Source organism: Oncorhynchus mykiss, chromosome 8 (genome assembly GCF_057628025.1).
Source record: "Oncorhynchus mykiss isolate SJ-2025 chromosome 8, ASM5762802v1, whole genome shotgun sequence".
Taxonomy (NCBI): domain Eukaryota; kingdom Metazoa; phylum Chordata; class Actinopteri; order Salmoniformes; family Salmonidae; genus Oncorhynchus; species Oncorhynchus mykiss.
The window spans coordinates 79,216,520-79,237,238 of record NC_143029.1 but is presented as its reverse complement, the minus strand read 5'-3'; the positions used below and the strand labels follow the sequence as shown (position 1 = coordinate 79,237,238).

General features: G+C 43.7%; 1 protein-coding gene and 2 long non-coding RNA genes across 3 annotated transcripts in view; 2 read left to right on the top strand and 1 right to left on the bottom strand.

The window, feature by feature from the left end:
• Positions 1 to 20,719, bottom strand: part of LOC110530673 (uncharacterized) — a 127,865-nt gene that overhangs the window by 86,749 nt on the left and 20,397 nt on the right. The window lies entirely within an intron of this gene.
• Positions 10,127 to 14,157, top strand: LOC110530675 (uncharacterized). Its single transcript, XR_002474570.3, has 3 exons — positions 10,127 to 12,006; positions 12,739 to 12,810; positions 13,029 to 14,157. It is a non-coding gene; the product is annotated as an uncharacterized LOC110530675 (long non-coding RNA).
• LOC110530674 (uncharacterized) lies at positions 14,817 to 17,290 on the top strand. Its single transcript, XM_036986326.2, has 2 exons — positions 14,817 to 14,955; positions 15,453 to 17,290. Exon 2 carries the CDS (start codon positions 15,460 to 15,462, stop codon positions 16,903 to 16,905), a length of 1,446 nt encoding a protein of 481 aa, XP_036842221.2. The 5' UTR covers positions 14,817 to 14,955; positions 15,453 to 15,459; the 3' UTR covers positions 16,906 to 17,290.

Here is a 20,719-nt window from a genome sequence, read left to right as displayed (position 1 = left end):
AGTCTAGTCTGCTATTTTGACCCATACCTCTGAGATCTGGAGTACTGACGTCATTTCCGGTCACAACTTGCAGACTTGTTTTCGAGTTGCTGTGCGTTTTGTTGCCAACCTGTTTTGCTACCTGACAAATTTACGGTTTTTACTTTTTAATTACCGTTTATATATATATTTTTTTCCTCAACTTTTTCACTCCGGACGCTTTATCTGGACACGGTTCATCAGGACCTCCAACAGCCGAAGCTAAGTAGTAACATTAACATGATGCCTTCTAATTGCAGTCGCTGTACTCATAATATACAGGAGAACGATAGCTTTATGGCAAGGATAGCTGTGCTGTAAGCCCTACTTCAGATGCAATCGTTAGGCAAGGGTAATTTCAGTGTAGGAAAGGATGAAACAGCGTCTGTGCCACCAGTAAGTACAGATAGTAGTATAAATCCCCTGGCACAGTCCCCGCAGCCGGACAACTTTCTCACGGTTTCTGGAAGGAAATGCTGTAGGAACGCTCAACCGGTGTCGCTCATTCAGCCGACAGAAACTTTCAACCGGTTTTCCCCATTAAGCAGCGGGTTGGAGTCAGAGGCCGAGTCTTCTCTGGTCTCTACTCCTCCCGTTACGGGGTCTGAGACGCCGAAGCTTCCCACCATTAGCTCTGACAAATTGAAAACTCTAGTCATTGGCAACTCCATTACCCGCAGTATTAGACTTAAAACGAATCATCCAGCGATCATACACTGTTTACCGGGGGGCAGGGCTACCGACGTTAAGGCTAATCTGAAGATGGTGCTGGCTAAAGCTAAAACTGGCGAGTGTAGAGAGTATAGAGATATTGTTATCCACGTCGGCACCAACGATGTTAGGATGAAACAGTCAGAGATCACCAAGCGCAACATAGCTTCTGCGTGTAAATCAGCTAGAAAGATGTGTCGGCATCGAGTAATTGTCTCTGGCCCCCTCCCAGTTAGGGGGAGTGATGAGCTCTACAGCAGAGTCTCACAACTCAATCGCTGGTTGAAAACTGTTTTCTGCCCCTCCCAAAATATATAATTTGTAGATAATTGGCCCTCTTTCTGGGACTCACCCACAAACAGGACCAAGCCTGACCTGCTGAGGAGTGACGGACTCCATCCTAGCTGGAGGGGTGCTCTCATTTTATCTACCAACATAGACAGGGCTCTAACTCCTCTAGCTCCACAATTAAATAGGGTGCAGGCCAGGCAGCAGGCTGTTAGCCAGCCTGCCAGCATAGTTGAGTCTGCCACTAGCACAGTCAGTGTAGTCAGCTCAGCTATCACCATTGAGACCGTGTCTGTGCCTCGACCTGGGTTGGGTAAAACTAAACATGGCGGTGTTCGCCTTAGCAATCTCACTAGGATAAAGACCACCTCCATTCCTGTCATTATTGAAAGAGATCAGAATACCTCACATCTCAAAATAGGGCTACTTAATGTTAGATCCCTTACTTCAAAGGCAATTATAGTCAATGAACTAATCACTGATCATAATCTTGATGTGATTGGCCTGACTGAAACATGGCTTAAGCCTGATGAATTTACTGTGTTAAATGAGGCCTCACCTCCTGGCTACACTAGTGACAAGGCGGAGGTGTTGCTAACATTTACGATAGCAAATTTCAATTTACAAAAAAAAAATGACGTTTTCGTCTTTTGAGCTTCTAGTCATGAAATCTATGCAGCCTACTCAATCACTTTTTATAGCTACTGTTTACAGGCCTCCTGGGACATATACAGCGTTCCTCACTGAGTTCCCTGAATTCCTATCGGACCTTGTAGTCATAGCAGGAAATATGTTAATTTTTGGTGACTTTAATATTCACATGAAAAGTCCACAGACCCACTCCAAAAGGCTTTCGGAGCCATCATCGACTCAGTGGGTTTTGTCCAACATGTCTCTGGACTCACTCACTGTCACAGTCATACGCTGGACCTAGTTTTGTCCCATGGAATAAATGTTGTGGATCTTAATGTTTTTCCTCATAATTCTGGACTATCGGACCACCATCTTATTACGTTTGCAATTGCAACAAATAATCTGCTCAGACCCCAACAAAGGAACATCAAAAGTCGTGCTATAAATTCACAGACAACACAAAGATTCCTTGATGTCCTTCCAGATTCCCTCTGTCTACCCAAGGACGCCAGAGGACAAAAATCAGTTAACCACCTAACTGAGGAACTCAATTTAACCGTGCGCAATACCCTAGATGCAGTTGCACCCCTAAAAACTAAAAACATTTCTCATAAGAAACTAGCTCCCTGGTACACAGAAAATACCCGAGCTCTGAAGCAAGTTTCCGGAAAATTGGAACGGAAATGGCGCCACACCAAACTGGAAGTCTTCCGAATAACTTGGAAAGACAGTACTGTGCAGTACCGAAGAGCCCTTACTGCTGCTCGATCATCCTATTTTTCTAACTTAATTGAGGAAAATAAAAACAATCCGAAATTCCTTTTTGATACTGTCGCAAACCTAACTAAAAAGCAGCATTCCCCAAGAGAGGATGACTTTCACTTTAGCAGTGATAAATTCATGAACTTCTTTGAGGAAAAGACTTTGATTATTAGAAAGCAACTTACGGACTCCTCTTTAAATCTGCGTATTCCTTCAAAGCTCAGTTGTCCTGAGTCTGCACAACTCTGCCAGGACCTAGGATCAAGAGACACGCTCAAGTGTTTTAGTACTATATCTCTTGACACAATGATGAAAATAATCATGGCCTCTAAACCTTCAAGCTGCATACTGGACCCTATTCCAACTAAACTACTGAAAGAGCTGCTTCCTGTGCTTGGCCCTCCTATGCTGAACATAATAAACGGCTCTCTATCCACCGGATGTGTACCAAACTCACTAAAAGTGGCAGTAATAAAGCCTCTCTTGAAAAAGCCAAACCTTGACCCAGAAAATATAAAAAACTATCGGCATATATCGAATCTTCCATTCCTCTCAAAAATGTTAGAAAAGGCTGTTGCGCAGCAACTCACTGCCTTCCTGAAGACAAACAATGTATACGAAATGCTTCAGTCTGGTTTTAGACCCCATCATAGCACTGAGACGGCACTTGTGAAGGTGGTAAATTACATTTTAATGGCATCGGACCGAGGCTCTGCATCTGTCCTCGTGCTCCTAGACCTTAGTGCTGCTTTTGATACCATCGATCACCACATTCTTTTGGAGAGATTGTAAACCCAAATTGGTCTACACGGACAAGTTCTGGCCTGGTTTAGATCTTATCTGTCGGAAAGATATCAGTTTGTCTCTGTGAATGGTTTGTCCTCTGACAAATCAACTGTAAATTTTGGTGTTCCTCAAGGTTCCGTTTTAGGACCACTATTGTTTTCACTATATATTTTACCTCTTGGGGATGTTATTCGAAAACATAATGTTAACTTTCACTGCTATGCGGATGACACACAGCTGTACATCTCAATGAAACATGGTGAAGCCCCAAAATTGCCCTTTCTAGAATCAGCATATTCGTCAATGTTGTTGTCTGACGCAATACGAAACATATCCCAGTCCACGTGATGGAAGCAGTCTTGGAGTGTGGAATCAGATTGGTCGGACCAGCGTTGAACAGACCTCAGCGCGGGAGCTTCTTGTTTTAGTTTCTGTCTGTAGGCAGGGATCAACAAAATGGAGTCGTGGTCAGCTTTTCCGAAAGGAGGGCGGGGCAGGGCCTTATATGCGTCGCGGAAGTTAGAATAGCAGTGATCCAAGGTTTTTCCAGCCCTGGTTGCGCAATCGATATGCTGATAAAATGTAGGGAGTCTTGTTTTCAGATTAGCCTTGTTAAAATCTCCAGCAACAATGAATGCAGCCTCCGGATAAATGGATTCCAGTTTGCAAAGAGTCAAATAAAGTTCGTTCAGAGCCATCGATGTGTCTGCTTGGGGGGGAATATATACGGCTGTGATTATAATCGAAGAGAATTCCCTTGGTAGATAATGCGGTCGACATTTGATTGTGAGGAATTCTAAATCAGGTGAACAGAAGGACTTGAGTACCTGTATGTTGTTATGATCACACCACGTCACGTTAACCATGAAGCATACGCCCCCGCCCCTCTTCTTACCAGAAAGATGTTTGTTTCTGTCTGCGCGATGCGTGGAGAAACCAGTTGGCTGCACCGACTCCGATAGCGTCTCTCCAGTGAGCCATGTTTCCGTGAAGCAAAGAACGTTACAGTCTCTGATGTCCCTCTGGAATGCTACCCTTGCTCGGATTTCATCAACCTTGTTGTCAAGAGACTGGACATTGGACATTGGCGAGAAGAATACTAGGGAGTGGTGCACGATGTGCCCGTCTCTGGAGTCTGACCAGAAGACCGCTCCGTTTCCCCCTTTTACGAAGTCGTTTTTTTGGGTCGCCGACTGGGATCCATTCCGTTGTCCTGGGTGAAAGGCAGAACACAGGATCCGCTTCGCTAAAGTCATATTCTTGGTCGTACTGATGGTGAGTTGACGCTGCTCTTATGTTCAGTAGTTCTTCTCGACTGTATGTAATGAAACCTAAGATGACCTGGGGTACCAATGTAAGAAATAACACGTAAACAAACAAAAACTGCATAGTTTCCTAGGAACGCGAAGTGAGGCGGCCATCTCTGTCGGCGCCGGAAGTAACCTAGAGACAATATCTTTCATTATCACTGTATGCACAGGTTTACCCCCACTGTATTCACATCCTACTATACCTTTGTCTGTACATTATGCCTTGAATATATTCTACCGTGCCCAGAAATCTGTTCCTTTTACTCTCTGTTCTGAATGTACTAGGCGTCCAGTTCTGTTAGCCTTTAGCCAAACCCTTATCTTACTCCTCTGTTCCTCCTGTGATGTAGAGGGTAATCCAGGTCCTGCAGTGTCTACCTCCACTCCCATCCCCCAGGCTCTCTCATTTGTTGACTTCTGCAACCCTAAACGCCTTGGTTTCATGCATGTTAACATTAGAAGCCTCCTCCCTAAGTTTGTTTTATTCACTGCCCTAGCACACTCCACCAATCTGGATGTCCTAGCCGTGTCTGAATCCTGGCTTAGGAACACCACAAAAAAACTTGACATTTCCATTCCTAACTATAACATTTTCCGACAAGATAGAACTGCCAAAGGGGGCGGTGTTGCAATTTACTGCAAAGATAATCTGTGGAGTTCTGTCTTACTATCCAGGTCTGTACCCAAACAATTTGAGCTTCTACTTCTAAAAATGTACCTTTCCAGAAACAAGTCTCTCACCGTTGCCGCTTGCTATAGACCACCCTCTGCCCCCAGCTGTGCCCTCGACACCATATGTGATTTGATTGCCCCCATCTATCTTCTGAGCTCGTGCTGCTAGGTGACCTAAACTGGGACATGCTTAACACCCCGGCCATCCTACAATCTAAGCTTGATGCCCTCAATCTCACACAATTTATCAATGAACCTACCAGATATAACCCCAAATCCGTAAACACGGGCACCCTCATAGATATCATCCTAACTAACTCACCCTCCAAATACATCTCATTGCCTGCATCCATAATGGGTCTGCGAGCAAACGACCACCCCTCATCACTGTCAAACGCTCCCTAAAACACTTCTGCGAGCAAGCTTTTCTAATCGACCTGGCCAGGGTATCCTGGAATGACATTGACCTTATACCGACAGTAGAGGATGCCTGGTTATTCTTTAAAAGTGCCTTCCTCACCATCTTAAATAGGCATGGCCCATTCAAAAAATGTAGAACCAGGAATAGATATAGCCCTTGGTTCACTCCAGACCTGTCTGCCCTTGACCAGCACAAAAACATCCTGTGGCGTTCTGCATTAGCATCGAATAGCCCCAATGATATGCAACTTTTCAGGGAAGTTAGGAACCACTATACACAGGCAGTTAGGAAAGCTAAGGCGAGCTTTTTTAAACAGAAATTTGCATCCTGCAGTACAAACTCAAAAAAATTCTGGGACACTGTAAAGTCCATGGAGAATAAAAGCACCTCATCCCAGCTACCCACTGCTCTGAGGCTAGGAAACACTGTTACTACCGACAAATCCACTATAATTGAGAATTTCAACAAGCAATTCTCTACGGCTGGCCATGCTTTCCACCTGGCTACCCCTACCCCGGTCAACTGCCCGGCACCCTCCACAGCAACCCGCCCAAGCCCCCACCATTTCTCCTTCACCCATATCCAGATAGCTGATGTTCTGAAAGTGCTGCGAAATCTGGACCCCTACAAATCAGCCGGGCTAGACAATCTGGACCCTCTCTTTCTTAAATTATCTGCCGAAATTGTTGGAACCCCTATTACTAGCCTGTTCAACCTCTCTTTTGTGTCGTCTGAGATTCCCATAGATTGGAAAGCTGCCGCGGTCATCCCCCTCTTCCAAGGGGGAGACACTCTAGACCCAACCTGCTACAGACCTATATCTATCCTACCCTGCATCTCTAAGGTCTTCGAAAGCCAAGTTAACAAACAGATTACTGACCATTTTGAATCACATCGTACCTTCTCTGCTATGCAATCTGGTTTCCGAGCTGGTTATGGGTGCACCTCAGCCACGCTCAAGGTCCTTAACGATATCATAACCACCATCGATAAGAGACAGTACTGTGCAGCTGTATTCATCGACCTGGCCAAGGCTTTCGACTCTGTCAATCACCACATTCTTATTGGCAGACTCAACAGCCTTGGTTTCTCAAATGATTGCCTCGCCTGGTTCACCAACTACTTCTCTGATAGAGCTCAGTGTGTCAAATCGGAGGGCCTGTTGTCCAGACCTCTGGCAGTCTCTATGGGGGTGCCACAGGGTTCAATTCTCGGGCCGACTCTCTTCTCTGTATACATCAATGATGTTGCTCTTGCTGCTGGTGATTCTCTAATCCACCTCTACGCAGACGACACCATTCTGTATACTTCTGGCCCTTCTTTGGACACTGTGTTAACTAACCTCCAGACGAGCTTCAATACCATACAACTCTCCTTCCGTGGCCTCCAACTGCTCTTAAACGCAAATAAAACTAAATGCATGCTATTCAACCGATCATTGCCCGCACCTGCCCGCCCATCCAGCATCACTACTCTGGACGGCTCTGACTTAGAATATACGTGGATAACTACAAATACCTAGGTGTCTGGCTAGACTGTAAACTCTCCTTCCAGACTCACATTAAGCATCTCCAATCAAAAATTAAATCTAGAATCCTATTTCGCAACAAAGCTTCCTTCACTCATGCTGACAAACATACCCTCTTAAAACTGAACATCCTACCGATCCTTGACTTCGGCGATGTCATCTACAAAATTGCCTCCAACACTCTACTCAGCAAACTGGATGTAGTCTATCACAGTGCCATCCGTTTTGTCAGCAAAGCCCCATACAGTAGGGCAAAATTTAAATTTAAAAATTTAAAATGTAATTTTCATCATAGGTACACTTCAACTATGACAGATAAAATGAGGAAAAAAATCCAGAAAATCACATTGTAGGATTTTTAATGAATTTATTTGCAAATCATGGTGGAAAATAAGTATTTGGTCAATAACAAAAGTCATCTCAATACTTTGTTATATACCCTTTGTTGGCAATGACAGAGGTCAAGCGTTTTCTGTAAGTCTGAAGACAGAACCTCTACAGATGGCATCTAACAGCATTGAAAAAAAAACATATTTCTCCACTCCTGTTACCAAGTCCAAATTTAGCCTACATTTGGTGTATAATTTTACTGCAAGAAATGCTTAATTCTGCAGGAATTATTATTAAGGCTATAGCCCTATTCACACGGGACTAGTATTATTAGAGAACGTTGGTTATGTATTTATTACCCCAGAATGTCCATTATTTCAATGGATGATTCAGACGGGACTAGTTTTCTCCAAACTGCTCTCTGCTCTCTAATACTTTCTCTTTTTCTATTAATTGACAGTTATGACTGAAGCCTGGAGGTTTTTTTTCTAGGCATGAAGATATTTCAACAAGTCCAGGCTACACTGATAAAACTCGAGCCTGGTTCCCAAGTTTGTAAACCATACCAAACTGTCTTTGGTATAGTGTTGCCACAATATTTGAATTGAGGAAGTGTGATCTGTGAAAGAAAAATTACCTGATTTGTTTGATATTAATAGTTAACAATTAATACTTAAGAAATAGTAAGACATTTCTGTTCTACTAATGCTGTGTTTTTCTGGTCTCCACTCTATCTCCCTGCAGCTAATCTGGGCATATGGTTTTACTATAGATAGCTTGAGCTGACAATTGATTAATAACTTGGTGATAAAAACCTACAGCTGGTATTCCATAGATAAGATGTGGTGTGTGTGATCCGAGATAGAGAGAGCCTGGAGGAGTGGAACAATCCCTTATTGTGTCTAATCATTCTTGCATCTGGGAAATGTCCCTGGCTGCAGATGAACACAGGATGAACCCAGGATGAATTGTGGTGCCCCCCAATCTGCATGGGGGTTGGAACCAGCCATGACTAGGCATGTTTGGATCTCCTATAGAAGATCTCTGTTTTTGATTAAAGGTTAAGCTCTCGGCAACACACACTTCGGAGTGTGTGGTCGACCATCTTCATTATTGCAATAATTAATCATTATTAAATAAAGATTGTTTGACGAAATGACAAAGTCTCTCTCAGTATACATTAATTTCCATGACAGATCATAATCATTAGGATAGTTTAGCAATCGGCAGTAGAAGACGTCCTAAATGCTCCCCAGCCTTCAGATGTGAGCTAAACATCTAACGTGGACTTGATGTGCGTTTTTAGGAAATGGATTAGAAGGTAAACTTGTTCCAAACGTTTAGCTCAGTTGTATGCTGCTTTGTGATCTATTAACAGCAGGGGTTGCATTAAATAGGCACAACATTTTTTATGATGCATTTGGCGATGTTCAATTCATTCGCACAAAACATATAAACAGAAGCATTCACTGTGAAAGTTGATACACGTAGGCCCTTCATATATAGGCTATGCGCAGCATTTTGGGCAATTTATTGAATCAGTTGTTTTCTTGGTCAAACCGCAAGCAACACCTGACAAATTCAAACATTTCTCTCATGTCGATTCACATGGTACTAATATTATCAGAGGACTTTGGAGTTTGCAAAAAAACAGTAAGTTATTCTGGTTGGTCAATGTCCAGATTTCAGTTTCCATTTAACCCTTCTGAACAGCAGGCTACAGTTCCCTTGACATGCCATTGTAACGGTTGTTTGTGGTGGAAGAAGAGAAGGACCAATGTGCAGCGTGGTAAATGTCCATATTGATAATTTATTATCATGAACACAAAAACAAAATAAGGAGAACGAACTAAACTAAACAGTTCTGTCTGGTGCAGATACAAACACTCAACAGAAAACAATCACCCACACCACACAGGTGGGAAAAGGCTACCTAAGTATGATTCTCAATCAGAGACAACTAACGACACCTGCCTCTGATTGAGAACCATACCAGGCCAACCACAAAAACACCACATAGAACAAGGAACATAGACAACCCACCCAACTCACGCCCTGACCATACTAAAACAAAGACATAACAAAAGAACATAGACAACCCACCCAACTCACTCCCTGACCATACTAAAACAAAGACATAACAAAAGAACATAGACAACCCACCCAACTCACGCCCTGACCATACTAAAACAAAGACATAACAAAAGAACTAAGGTCAGAACATGACAGCCATAGCCTATTTGAAGTTCCATTTTGTGATTGTTGAATTTAGATAGCGCCTCACTATCATCACACATAACATAGCTGGCACTAATATCATCTATTACCACTTCACCAAATCTTTCCCAAACATTACTTTTCTGGCCCTCACTTCTCTTTATTTTCAACTCTCCTTTTGCAGCTTTTGGCTTATTGAATTATACTTCGACAATGTCCTTTCCCCTCAGTGGATTGACTTTTTCTGCCTGTTCCCAAAAGGCTTATTTGGCGATAAACTGTGATGGTTAGTTGGCATGCATACACTTAAGCACTAAAGTTGAAGCTTATGCAGTTACAGTGCCTTGCGAAAGTATTCGGCCCCCTTGAACTTTGCGACCTTTTGCCACATTTCAGACTTCAAACATAAAGATATAAAACTGTATTTTTTTGTGAAGAATCAACAACAAGTGGGACACAATCATGAAGTGGAACGACATTTATTGGATATTTCAAACTTTTTTAACAAATCAAAAACTGAAAAATTGGGCGTGCAAAATTATTCAGCCCCCTTAATGTAATACTTTGTAGCGCCACCTTTTGCTGCAATTACAGCTGTAAGTCGCTTGGGGTATGTCTCCATCAGTTTTGCACATCGAGAGACTGACATTTTTTTCCCATTCCTCCTTGCAAAACAGCTCGAGCTCAGTGAGGTTGGATGGAGAGCATTTGTGAACAGCAGTTTTCAGTTCTTTCCACAGATTCTCGATTGGATTCAGGTCTGGACTTTGACTTGGCCATTCTAACACCTGGATATGTTTATTTTTGAACCATTCCATTATAGATTTGGCTTTATGTTTTGGATCATTGTCTTGTTGGAAGACAAATCTCCGTCCCAGTCTCAGGTCTTTTGCAGACTCCATCAGGTTTTCTTCCAGAATGGTCCTGTATTTGGCTCCATCCATCTTCCCATCAATTTTAACCATCTTCCCTGTCCCTGCTGAAGAAAAGCAGGCCCAAACCATGATGCTGCCACCACCATGTTTGACAGTGGGGATGGTGTGTTCAGCTGTGTTGCTTTTACGCCAAACATAATGTTTTGCATTGTTGCCAAAAAGTTCAATTTTGGTTTCATCTGACCAGAGCACCTTCTTCCACATGTTTGGTGTGTCTCCCAGGTGGCTTGTGGCAAACTTTAAACTACACTTTTTATGGATATCTTTAAGAAATGTCTTTCTTCTTGCCACTCTTCCATAAAGGCCAGATTTGTGCAATATACGACTGATTGTTGTCCTATGGACAGAGTCTCCCACCTCAGCTGTAGATCTCTGCAGTTCATCCAGAATGATCATGGGCCTCTTGGCTGCATCTCTGATCAGTCTTCTCCTTGTATGAGCTGAAAGTTTAGAGGGACGGCCAGGTCTTGGTAGATTTGCAGTGGTCTGATACTCCTTCCATTTCAATATTATCGCTTGCACAGTGCTCCTTGGGATGTTTAAAGCTTGGGAAATCTTTTTGTATGCAAATCCGGCTTTAAACTTCTTCACAACAGTATCTCGGACCTGCCTGGTGTGTTCCTTGTTCTTCATGATGCTCTCTGCGCTTTTGACGGACCTCTGAGACTATCACAGTGCAGGTGCATTTATACGGAGACTTGATTACACACAGGTGGATTGTATTTATCATCATTACTCATTTAGAGATCCTCACCAACTTCTGGAGAGAGTTTGCTGCACTGAAAGTAAAGGGGCTGAATAATTTTGCACGCCCAATTTTTCAGTTTTTGATTTGTTAAAAAAGTTTGAAATATCCAATAAATGTCTTTCCACTTCATGATTGTGTCCCACTTGTTGTTGATTCTTCACAAAAAAATACAGTTTTATATCTTTATATTTGAAGCCTGAAATGTGGCAAAAGGTCGCAAAGTTCAAGGGGGCCGAATACTTTCGCAAGGCACTGTATATGAGATAGTGTAAAACAATTAAAGAAAACCCTCAATGTAGCCTATATAAATGGCATAATAATGAATGGATTTTTTTATAGGTATTGCTTCTCTTTATTCAACCCACCTGCCCTTCAGCCACACAATATTTAATTAACCTAAACCCGTCCGCCCCGCAGATATAACCGCAGGGACTGTGGGTTATAGGTCAACCCGCGCATCACTTCCCGGGGACCCCATCCCAAAGTCTTTGTGGGAGATGAGGCCTTTCCTCTCCGGAGAAACCTCGGCACTTCCCTGGAGCAATCATCCCCAGGAGAAACACGGTCTTCAACTACCGCCTCGCCCGAACCAGGCTGACTATGGAGTGCACCTTCGGCATTCTTGCGTCCCACTGGCAGATGTTCCGGTGAGTTGCCAGGGTCCACCCTGCTAACGCAGAGGTGTGTGTGAAGGCTACCTGTGTCCTGTATAACTTCATGAGCATGGACACAAGAACCACAAGGGGAGCTGCAGCTCTGCAGGATGTTGCCAGGATGGGGGCCAACAACGCAGCACTTGTCCGTGTGCTGGAGATCTTCACTTTCTCCTTCTTCGAGGAGGGTGCTGTTCCCTGGCAACATCTTGTGCCATGTACTATGTACAACCAAAGGCTCTTTTAAGAGCCACCCACATTGCAGTAAAATATATTTTTTCATTTAATGTCATCTGTAGTTATTCTATTCCCACTATATCTCCATTTGATTTATAATTCTCAGGTGAGGGTGCTGTTCAGGTCTGCACAAAACAAAAATAGGCTATTTTAAGACGTTCAGGTGTGTGGGCTGTAGATCCTTCCACCTTCAAAGAATAGGCAAGAGGACCACCAATGGGGAATAATAAGACACCATTATTTATATTTATGTAACTATGCTATATTGTTTGTCTTCCTGAGTCTGTGCATATTTTTCAGTATAAATTACTCTGCAAACACTCAGTGTGGACACTAGGTGAGGCCACACACACACACACACACACACACACACACACAGAGAGAGAGAGAGAGAAAGATTCCTGTTGGACACTGTCTCTACCGTATTTTGTCAATAAGTGTCTCCGTTCTTCACGTCATCCCACACCCCCTTCTCCCTAAATCCTCTAGGTTATATCAGCTGTGTCAGTGAACCCCTCCCACTTCTGAACTGCCTGAAACAGATGCACATCTTTATCAGAGGTGAGAGGTCACTTGTTTGGGTCAACTGGAAGTATTATTAAAGAGATGGTTAACATTGAAATACAGACAGAGATGTAGTAGTCCCAGAGTTAATGATCTAAGGTCAGTTTTGTATTTCACCACCTGACGAATGTGATGACTGACAATAGTGTTAGAAATAAAACCACACAAGGCTCATTCATGCCATCTCTCACTCTCTCCATCGCTCTTATCTGCAGGTATTGTCTGTGAGAGAGGATGCCAATCCCTAGTCCCGTCATCGTCACCTCATCCGCTCAAAGACAACCCAACTGGGGGCCCAAGGCTGGTTAGGAGACACCGGTAGAGATACTATTATGTAACTGTGATGACCTGAGAGAATACGTAGTTTAGTTGCACTGTGATTCATGAATCATAAGCTTTCTTTCCTCTCACACCTCTCCCTCCACCTCCTCTTTCTTCCCTGCTCCTCTGTTCTCATCTCTTTCCCTTTCTGTCTTTGACCCCCTCTCACACCTCTCCCCCCACCTCCTCTTTCTTCCCTGCTCCTCTGTTCTCATCTCTTTCCCTTTCTGTCTTTGACCCCATCTCACACCTCTCCCCCCACCTCCTCTTTCTTCCCTGCTCCTCTGTTCTGCTCTGTTCTCATCTTTTTCCCTTTCTGTCTTTGACCCCCTCTCACACCTCTCCCCCCACCTCCTCTTTCTTCCCTGCTCCTCTGTTCTCATCTCTTTCCCTTTCTGTCTTTGACCCCCTCTCACACCTCTCCCCCCACCTCCTCTTTCTTCCCTGCTCCTCTGTTCTGCTCTGTTCTCATCTCTTTCCCTTTCTGTCTTTGACCCCCTCTCACACCTCTCCCCCCACCTCCTCTTTCTTCCCTGCTCCTCTGTTCTGCTCTGTTCTCATCTTTTTCCCTTTCTGTCTTTGACCCCCTCTCACACCTCTCCCCCCACCTCCTCTTTCTTCCCTGCTCCTCTGTTCTCATCTCTTTCCCTTTCTGTCTTTGACCCCCTCACACCTCTCCCCCCACCTCCTCTTTCTTCCCTGCTCCTCTGTTCTGCTCTGTTCTCATCTCTTTCCCTCTCTGTCTTTGACCCCCTCTCACACCTCTCCCCCCACCTCCTCTTTCTTCCCTGCTCCTCTGTTCTCATCTCTTTCCCTTTCTGTCTTTGACCCCCTCTCACACCTCTCCCCCCACCTCCTCTTTCTTCCTCTCTGTTTTTATAATGGACACCAGATGTGCATTGAGGTACAGGTTGAACTTGTTTTATATTACAATTGTAATTTTTATAATGCAAATACTATGTATTTATAACACTTGGATAATTAACTTTCAATAAAGCTTTTCACATTCTCTACTGGTTGAAATTAAGTCTCTCATTTGATGAAATACTACACCTATCCTGTGTCCTCAGATAAGTGCAGGTGAAGGAAATTGAATGGTGAGATGAACCTGTTTTAGAGAATTTCCATGATGCAAATCCCTGGTGAAAGAGCCATTCATTTGGCTTGCTGATTTTTGATACTGTTACTAGTACTTTTTGAGCTCCAAAACATTATCTGAATTCTTCACCTCAGGAACATTGGATAGTGAGCAGAGAGCCTCATTCTGGTGCACACGTTTTTGCAGTGCCATCTAATAATTTGGACAGTTAAAATGTATGTGAACCCACATGTCAGGATCTGATATAATGGCAGGCAACTTTTTAGGCTTAGTACATTAGTACATTTTTAAGCACTACTGAACGAGGAGACATTTTGGAGCCAAATAAAAGTCTCTTTTAGCTGAACGTAGCCAAATTATCTGGCTCACCGAAAAGATTCAGAATGCCCAAGCGCACTACAAGAAGCGTGGCTTTCATTTCTATAGAAACTCTCAGATCCCGCTCATAACATTTTCTGCATTCTGAAAGTGAAAGGTACTCACTCTAAGGATAAGTTTCATTTCTGATGAAACATGAGTGGCCCAGTGACGTCACAGATCAGCCTTTGTAAAACTCAGTTTTTCTAACCCTTGTTTTGTATCTGCGTGTACTGTGTACTGGTTATGTGTATGTAGGCTACAAGAAGCACCTATTAGTCAGTTTCAATCCTGGGATCTGTTGACAGAAAAGAGAGAAACAAACACAGTCAAGACTAGATTCTGGTGGTAGGCTGCACAAGAAGGTGAGTGAGATGTTTTATTGGAACTCGTTTTATTTTGATGTGAGGACTTATTACATCATATTACAGTATTGATCGTGTTTACAAGTTCCAAATGTTATTTTGGAAAACCTCATCATACATATTGGGACAAATTGCTCTGATATAGTTACAGTTCACTCCAAAATAAAAGTTTGTCTGATATCTTCTGACATTTTTAGAGCTAACATTTTCAGACCAAGACTTTTTTGGAAGTCTTAAAACGTTAAACCTATTGCCAACCACAAGAAATAAGCTACTGATACAAACTATACATACAGTGTAATGTGAGGACTTATTAACTAATTTTACATTATTGGGACAAAGGTCCGATATAGTGACAGTTAACTTCAAAATTAAAGTTTGTCAGATATTTTCTGATGTATTCCCGAGCACTAGAAATAAGTTACAGATGTATTTATTTGTTTATTAATTTATTGAAAAAATTTACAAATGTTGAAACAATATTTGTTTTGTCTTAGGTCGACCATGGTTGAAAGGGGCATCCTGGGTTGTTTCATCTTGTGTCTGTCTCTGACCTCAGTATGCGCTGTCAAAGGAACCCTTAAATCAATAGATGATCTCAAGGACATACAGTTTGGTCACACCTCTCCTCTGCACGGCCTCATGCTGCTCCACTGGCTAGCCAACAACATTCGCATTGACAACAACGGCAACATGAGACTCAATTTCAACCCAACCAGGGGAGACTATGGCTTTCATTTCTATGGAAACAGACCACCTTCATTACCTTTTCTGCTTCCTGAAAGCGGAAGTTACTACTCACTAGGGAATATGAACTCTATTGGCTCAATGACGGCACTTCCTGATTATGTCACGCACAGTTTCTACAACTTAAGGGCACCTGAGAACAACAGGGACAGGGTCATACTCAGAGTTAGGGAGGATGGGTCCAATCAGTTCATTGCAGACGAGGTCTATGTCACACAGCACTATCCACCAAATGAAAACAGAGGAAGTGCCTATGATCCAGATAATACATACCGTGTCAATGTCAGCCTCCTTAGACAAATCCAAAGTCTACCAACCATTGACCAAAATGACATTCCACGTATATATAATGTAGAGATCAACCACAACAGTCTGCAAGAACTGGAAAACATCTGGAGACACACACCTGGTCTGGCACTTCTTCTGGCTATTGTATTGTACTTTACACGTCCCAAATCCTTATTTATTAAGGAGCAAGCTCATCGTTTAACATCTCTTCCCCAGAGTGGCATGGAGGATAAGGATAATGCATTGATTAAGCTTGGTGTGAAAACCACAGATAGAGGAAAAGCCAGGATCATCTGGAGTGGGATCCCCAAGAGGCTATTAGACCAGCGTGTAATGGTGATGCTTTATAAGAGCAATAACAGTGACAGTAAGAGCGAGCTGGACAGATCGTCAGTCGGGGGCAAAGCCTCTGGGAGCTATAACACCTCAGTACCCCTTAACCCTGGTCTCCAGGTCCGGCTCCATAAGGAGGTAAAATCATGGTGGAATTACTTGGGGTTTGGGTCCACTATCGGAGAGGAGATCTGGAGAGGTTCTGAGTTTCACAATGCCAACAGAGAGATTCCTGTTGATATTAACGGACATGACGCCAGTCTGCAGCTATTTGTAAAGGATGGAAAGGCCTGCGCTCGTCTGTATGTAAAGAAATCCTTCACTGCCTGGAAGAAAACGTTTCATAACTCCTGGGTTGGGTTCTACTCTTCTGAAGGCACCCTGGATTATAACACCTGGCAATGGGCTGTAAAGTTCTCTGAGGAAAGCCACTCTGATTGGGCAGATATACCTGGGTATGATGTCTATGTGTATGAGTCTAGTATGACCATGTCTCCTGGGGTCCAGGTCAGATTCATGATGGAGAAATCTGGGGGTGAAAAGGCACGCACTCCACCCTGGGAGAGACTTGTCCAGTGGTGAGCTCACCTGATAACATGATATATGACGTTGATATTCTCATTTTTAACTGCTTGTGTAACTGCTTTTGTTAATGTTTAACATGTATGTACCCTGCTTTTAATTTGGTGTAATTGCTAATCTGTGTCAAATGTAAAAGAGAATCTGTTCCCAAAAATCCCTTCTGGTCATCTTTCTTTGCTATTTTGAGGGGATGACAAACATGCTGTTGGTGTGGGTGGGTGGCTTGACCTGTCCTCATGACAAACATGCTGTTGGAAGGCATTTTTTGGATTGAGCTGTGGATGGGGCAGCATTGTTTTTAAGCTGTCCCATAAGGTAGACGTTGATGGCAGTACTGTTGTTTTTTGTTCCGGAATCACTTGTAAATAAACACCTTTGCACAGAAGAACTTTTGCGGCTCCGCCATCTTTTTATTTTGATAGAGGTTAGGTTATCCAGTTTAGCCTTCTGGCCTACTCTACGTGACAAATGACTACATCTTTCAAATTTCATGAATTCTTTTCTCACTCAGACACAACCACCACCAAAACTCTATGTACCTACAGGCCAATTTGCACATGTTTACATACTCTATTCAAAACTGTTGAACTTAAGTTCAAAACCTAACATAACACAAAATTAAATAAGACATTAATACCGTCTTGAAATACATTCAGAATCTAAACGATTAAATACTATCAAAACAATTTGACCAACCACAGCTGATTCCCATTGTAGCTGAACACCTACCCAGGTGTTAGTCTTTCAATTTCATTACCATCTATGCAAAAGGGGACATCTTAGGAATAATGCTGTACTGTAATTTAAACATGGACCCAGCCAGAGATAGAGAAGTGGCTGACAGAGGAAGAAGAGTGGCTGGGAGAGGAAGAGGAGTACGTACGCGTGGTGGAAGAAGACTGAGAGGAAGATCAAGAGCTGTAGTCTCAGATGAGATAAAGGTTACTATAATTGATCTTGTAATAAATCATGGTCTATCAATGAGAGGGGCCACAGTGGGTGTCCCGGGCCAGAGGGGTGCCAACATCACAATGTGTGCAGAAATATCCTCTGTTGGATTGCTGTTACACAAACCGATAATTGGGCCATACAACACCGAGCGTCTCATTTAATTCCTGGATGACCTCCATGGAAGGGTTGTGCCAGGTGAGGAAAAGGTTGCAGTGAGGCGAAAACGTTTGTTATTGTATGGGACAATGTAGCATTTCACCACTCTGGTGCAGTCACAGAAGGGTTTGCAGCCCATCCCAGGACGGTGTCACTTTTCCTCCCACCTTACTCTCCATTCCTCATAGAGGAATTATTTTCCTCATGGAGGTGGAAGACTTATGACCACCATACACATGATCAAATGTGTATTTCCCAAGATGACATAAGATGTGATGTGGATGAGAACCTGTGGCCAAATGCAGAAGACAGAGTTGACTAGCATTGCTACTGTGTCTGTATTGGTAGATGGTGTATATACAAATTCTTGTATTTTGGAATCACTCAATGCCAAAAATGACATAGAACATATTGAAGCATATTGCATCATGTCTGATACATTCCTGTAACATATACTGCAGTGAATTCTAAACAGTAGAGAGATGTCATTCTTGTTTTGTAAAGACATTTTACAAAAGAAAACATTGTGTAATGCTACCTGTTGTTAGTGTTTTTTAGGTCATTGTTTTATGAGTGACAAAGTGTGCTTGTTGGGTGATAACCTTTGCTAGTGTTATGGAAGAATGAGTTGATTTGAGACATGTATGAAGTGTTTTGGTATTTTAGTGCATTTTGGATGTGAAATGAACTGCTGTGCCAAGCTGAAAGTTGGTTAAGAGAACTGTGTGAAAAGTTTTGAAAAAGTGACCTAAGTATTGAGAAATGGGTCCTGGCGATTGTAAAAAACTGTAATATTGTCACGACTCCCACCGAAGTTGGCTCCCCTGCCTGTTCGGGCGGCGCTCGGCGGTCGTCGTCGCCGGTCTACTAGCCGCCACCGATAGAGGTCTAAACTCCATCACAGTGGGGTTTAGTTACCCGCTACCTCTCATCGCCACGGCGGTGGAATAATTTCACAGGGTGAGTTTTTTCACAAAACTGGACCGTAGGAGTGCGTATAATTTGGTGCGTATCCGGGAGGGAGATGAGTGGAAGACCGCGTTTAGTACCACATCTGGCCACTATGAGTACCTCGTCATGCCGTATGGGTTGAAGAATGCTCCAGCCACCAGCTTGCGCTGGTCAGCGAAGGCGGGCAGAGCCTTCAGTAGCCTGAAGGAGCTGTTCACCGATGCTCCCGTGCTGGCTCATCTGGACCCCTCTTTGGCGTTCATAGTGGAGGTGGACACGTCCAAGGCTGGGGTGGAAGCCGTGCTATCACAGCGCTCGGGCACGCGCTTTCTTCTCGGGGAAGCTTGGTCCGGCGGAGCGGAACTATGACGTGGAGGACCGGGAGTTGTTAGCGGTAGTCAAGGTTCTGAAGGTGTGGAGACATTGGCTTGAGGGGACCAAGCACCATTTCCCCATCTGGAATGACCATCGTAATCTCGAGTATATCCGAGACGGGGGAATGCTGTATTTCGCACCGGGGGACCGGGTCAGGCTCTTGACCCAAAACCTGCCCCTCCGCCTGCCCTGCCGGAAGCTGGGGCCGCAGTGTGTGGGGCCATTTAAAGTCCTGAGGAGGATAAACGAGGTGTGTTATAGGTTACAGCTTCCTCCTTACTATCGTATTACCCCCTCGTTTCATGTGTCTCTCCTCAGGCCGGTGGTGGCTGGTCCCCTGCAAGAAGTTGAGGTGCCGGAGGTCCCTCCGGCCCCTCTGGACATCGAGGGGTCCCCAGCGTACACTGTACGTTCTATTATGGACTCTAGACGCCGGGTGAGGGGCCTGCAGTAGTTCATGGACTGGGAGGGGTACTGTCCGGAAGAGAGGTGCTGGGTACCGGTGGAGGACATTTTGGACCGATCACTACTGAGGGACTTCCACCGCCTCCACCCGGATCGCCCGGCGCCTCACCGGTGCGCTGTGGGAGCCGCGCATCAGGGGGGGGGGGGGGGGGGGGGGTAGTGTCACGACTCCCACTGTCGCCGGTCTACTAGCCGCCACCAATCCTCTTTTCCTTTTTTGTTTGTTTGGTCTTATTGGTTGCACCTGTCTCTCATTTTGTTTATTGATTTATGTCTATTTAAGCCTGTTAGGCCCGTCTATTTTTGTGTGGGATGTTTTTCTGTTAGTCAGGTTGTGCGTGTTGTGATCCTGCCCGTTTGTGCCCTGTGTTGGGTTGGGCTATTTTCTGTCGATTTTTCGCCCGTTGTTTTGGGCGTTCGTTTTGGGAATCCTAATAAAGTCGCTTTCCCCAGTATCCTCTGCTCTCTGCATTTGACTCTGCACCCACCACTCCAGGAGTTTGTGACAAATATTTTTGGCTGCCCCGTGAAAAACTATTGTAAAATTTCAATGGATGTTTTGTGCGCAAAGGTGATGACTAAAGTGTCTCATTAGTAATTTTATAATTTGACTTCTCTATTGGGCTATCAATTGGAATTGGCTTTCTATTCCGTGATTCAGTTAAGCTGCAATACCAATGAAATACTATGGATGCAGTCAAAGTGTACTTCCAGTCAAAAACCCTCGCTCCTTGGTTAGTTTGCTCGTGAAAACAATGAGTCTCAGTATCAGCTGAATCAGAATATATTTAGATATTAATATATTTATTAATTCCATTTTTAAAATTGTTGATTTATGTGTATTGTTGTGAATTGTGAGATACTACTGCACTGTTGGAGCTAGGAATACCAGCATTTTGCTACCTCCGGAATAACA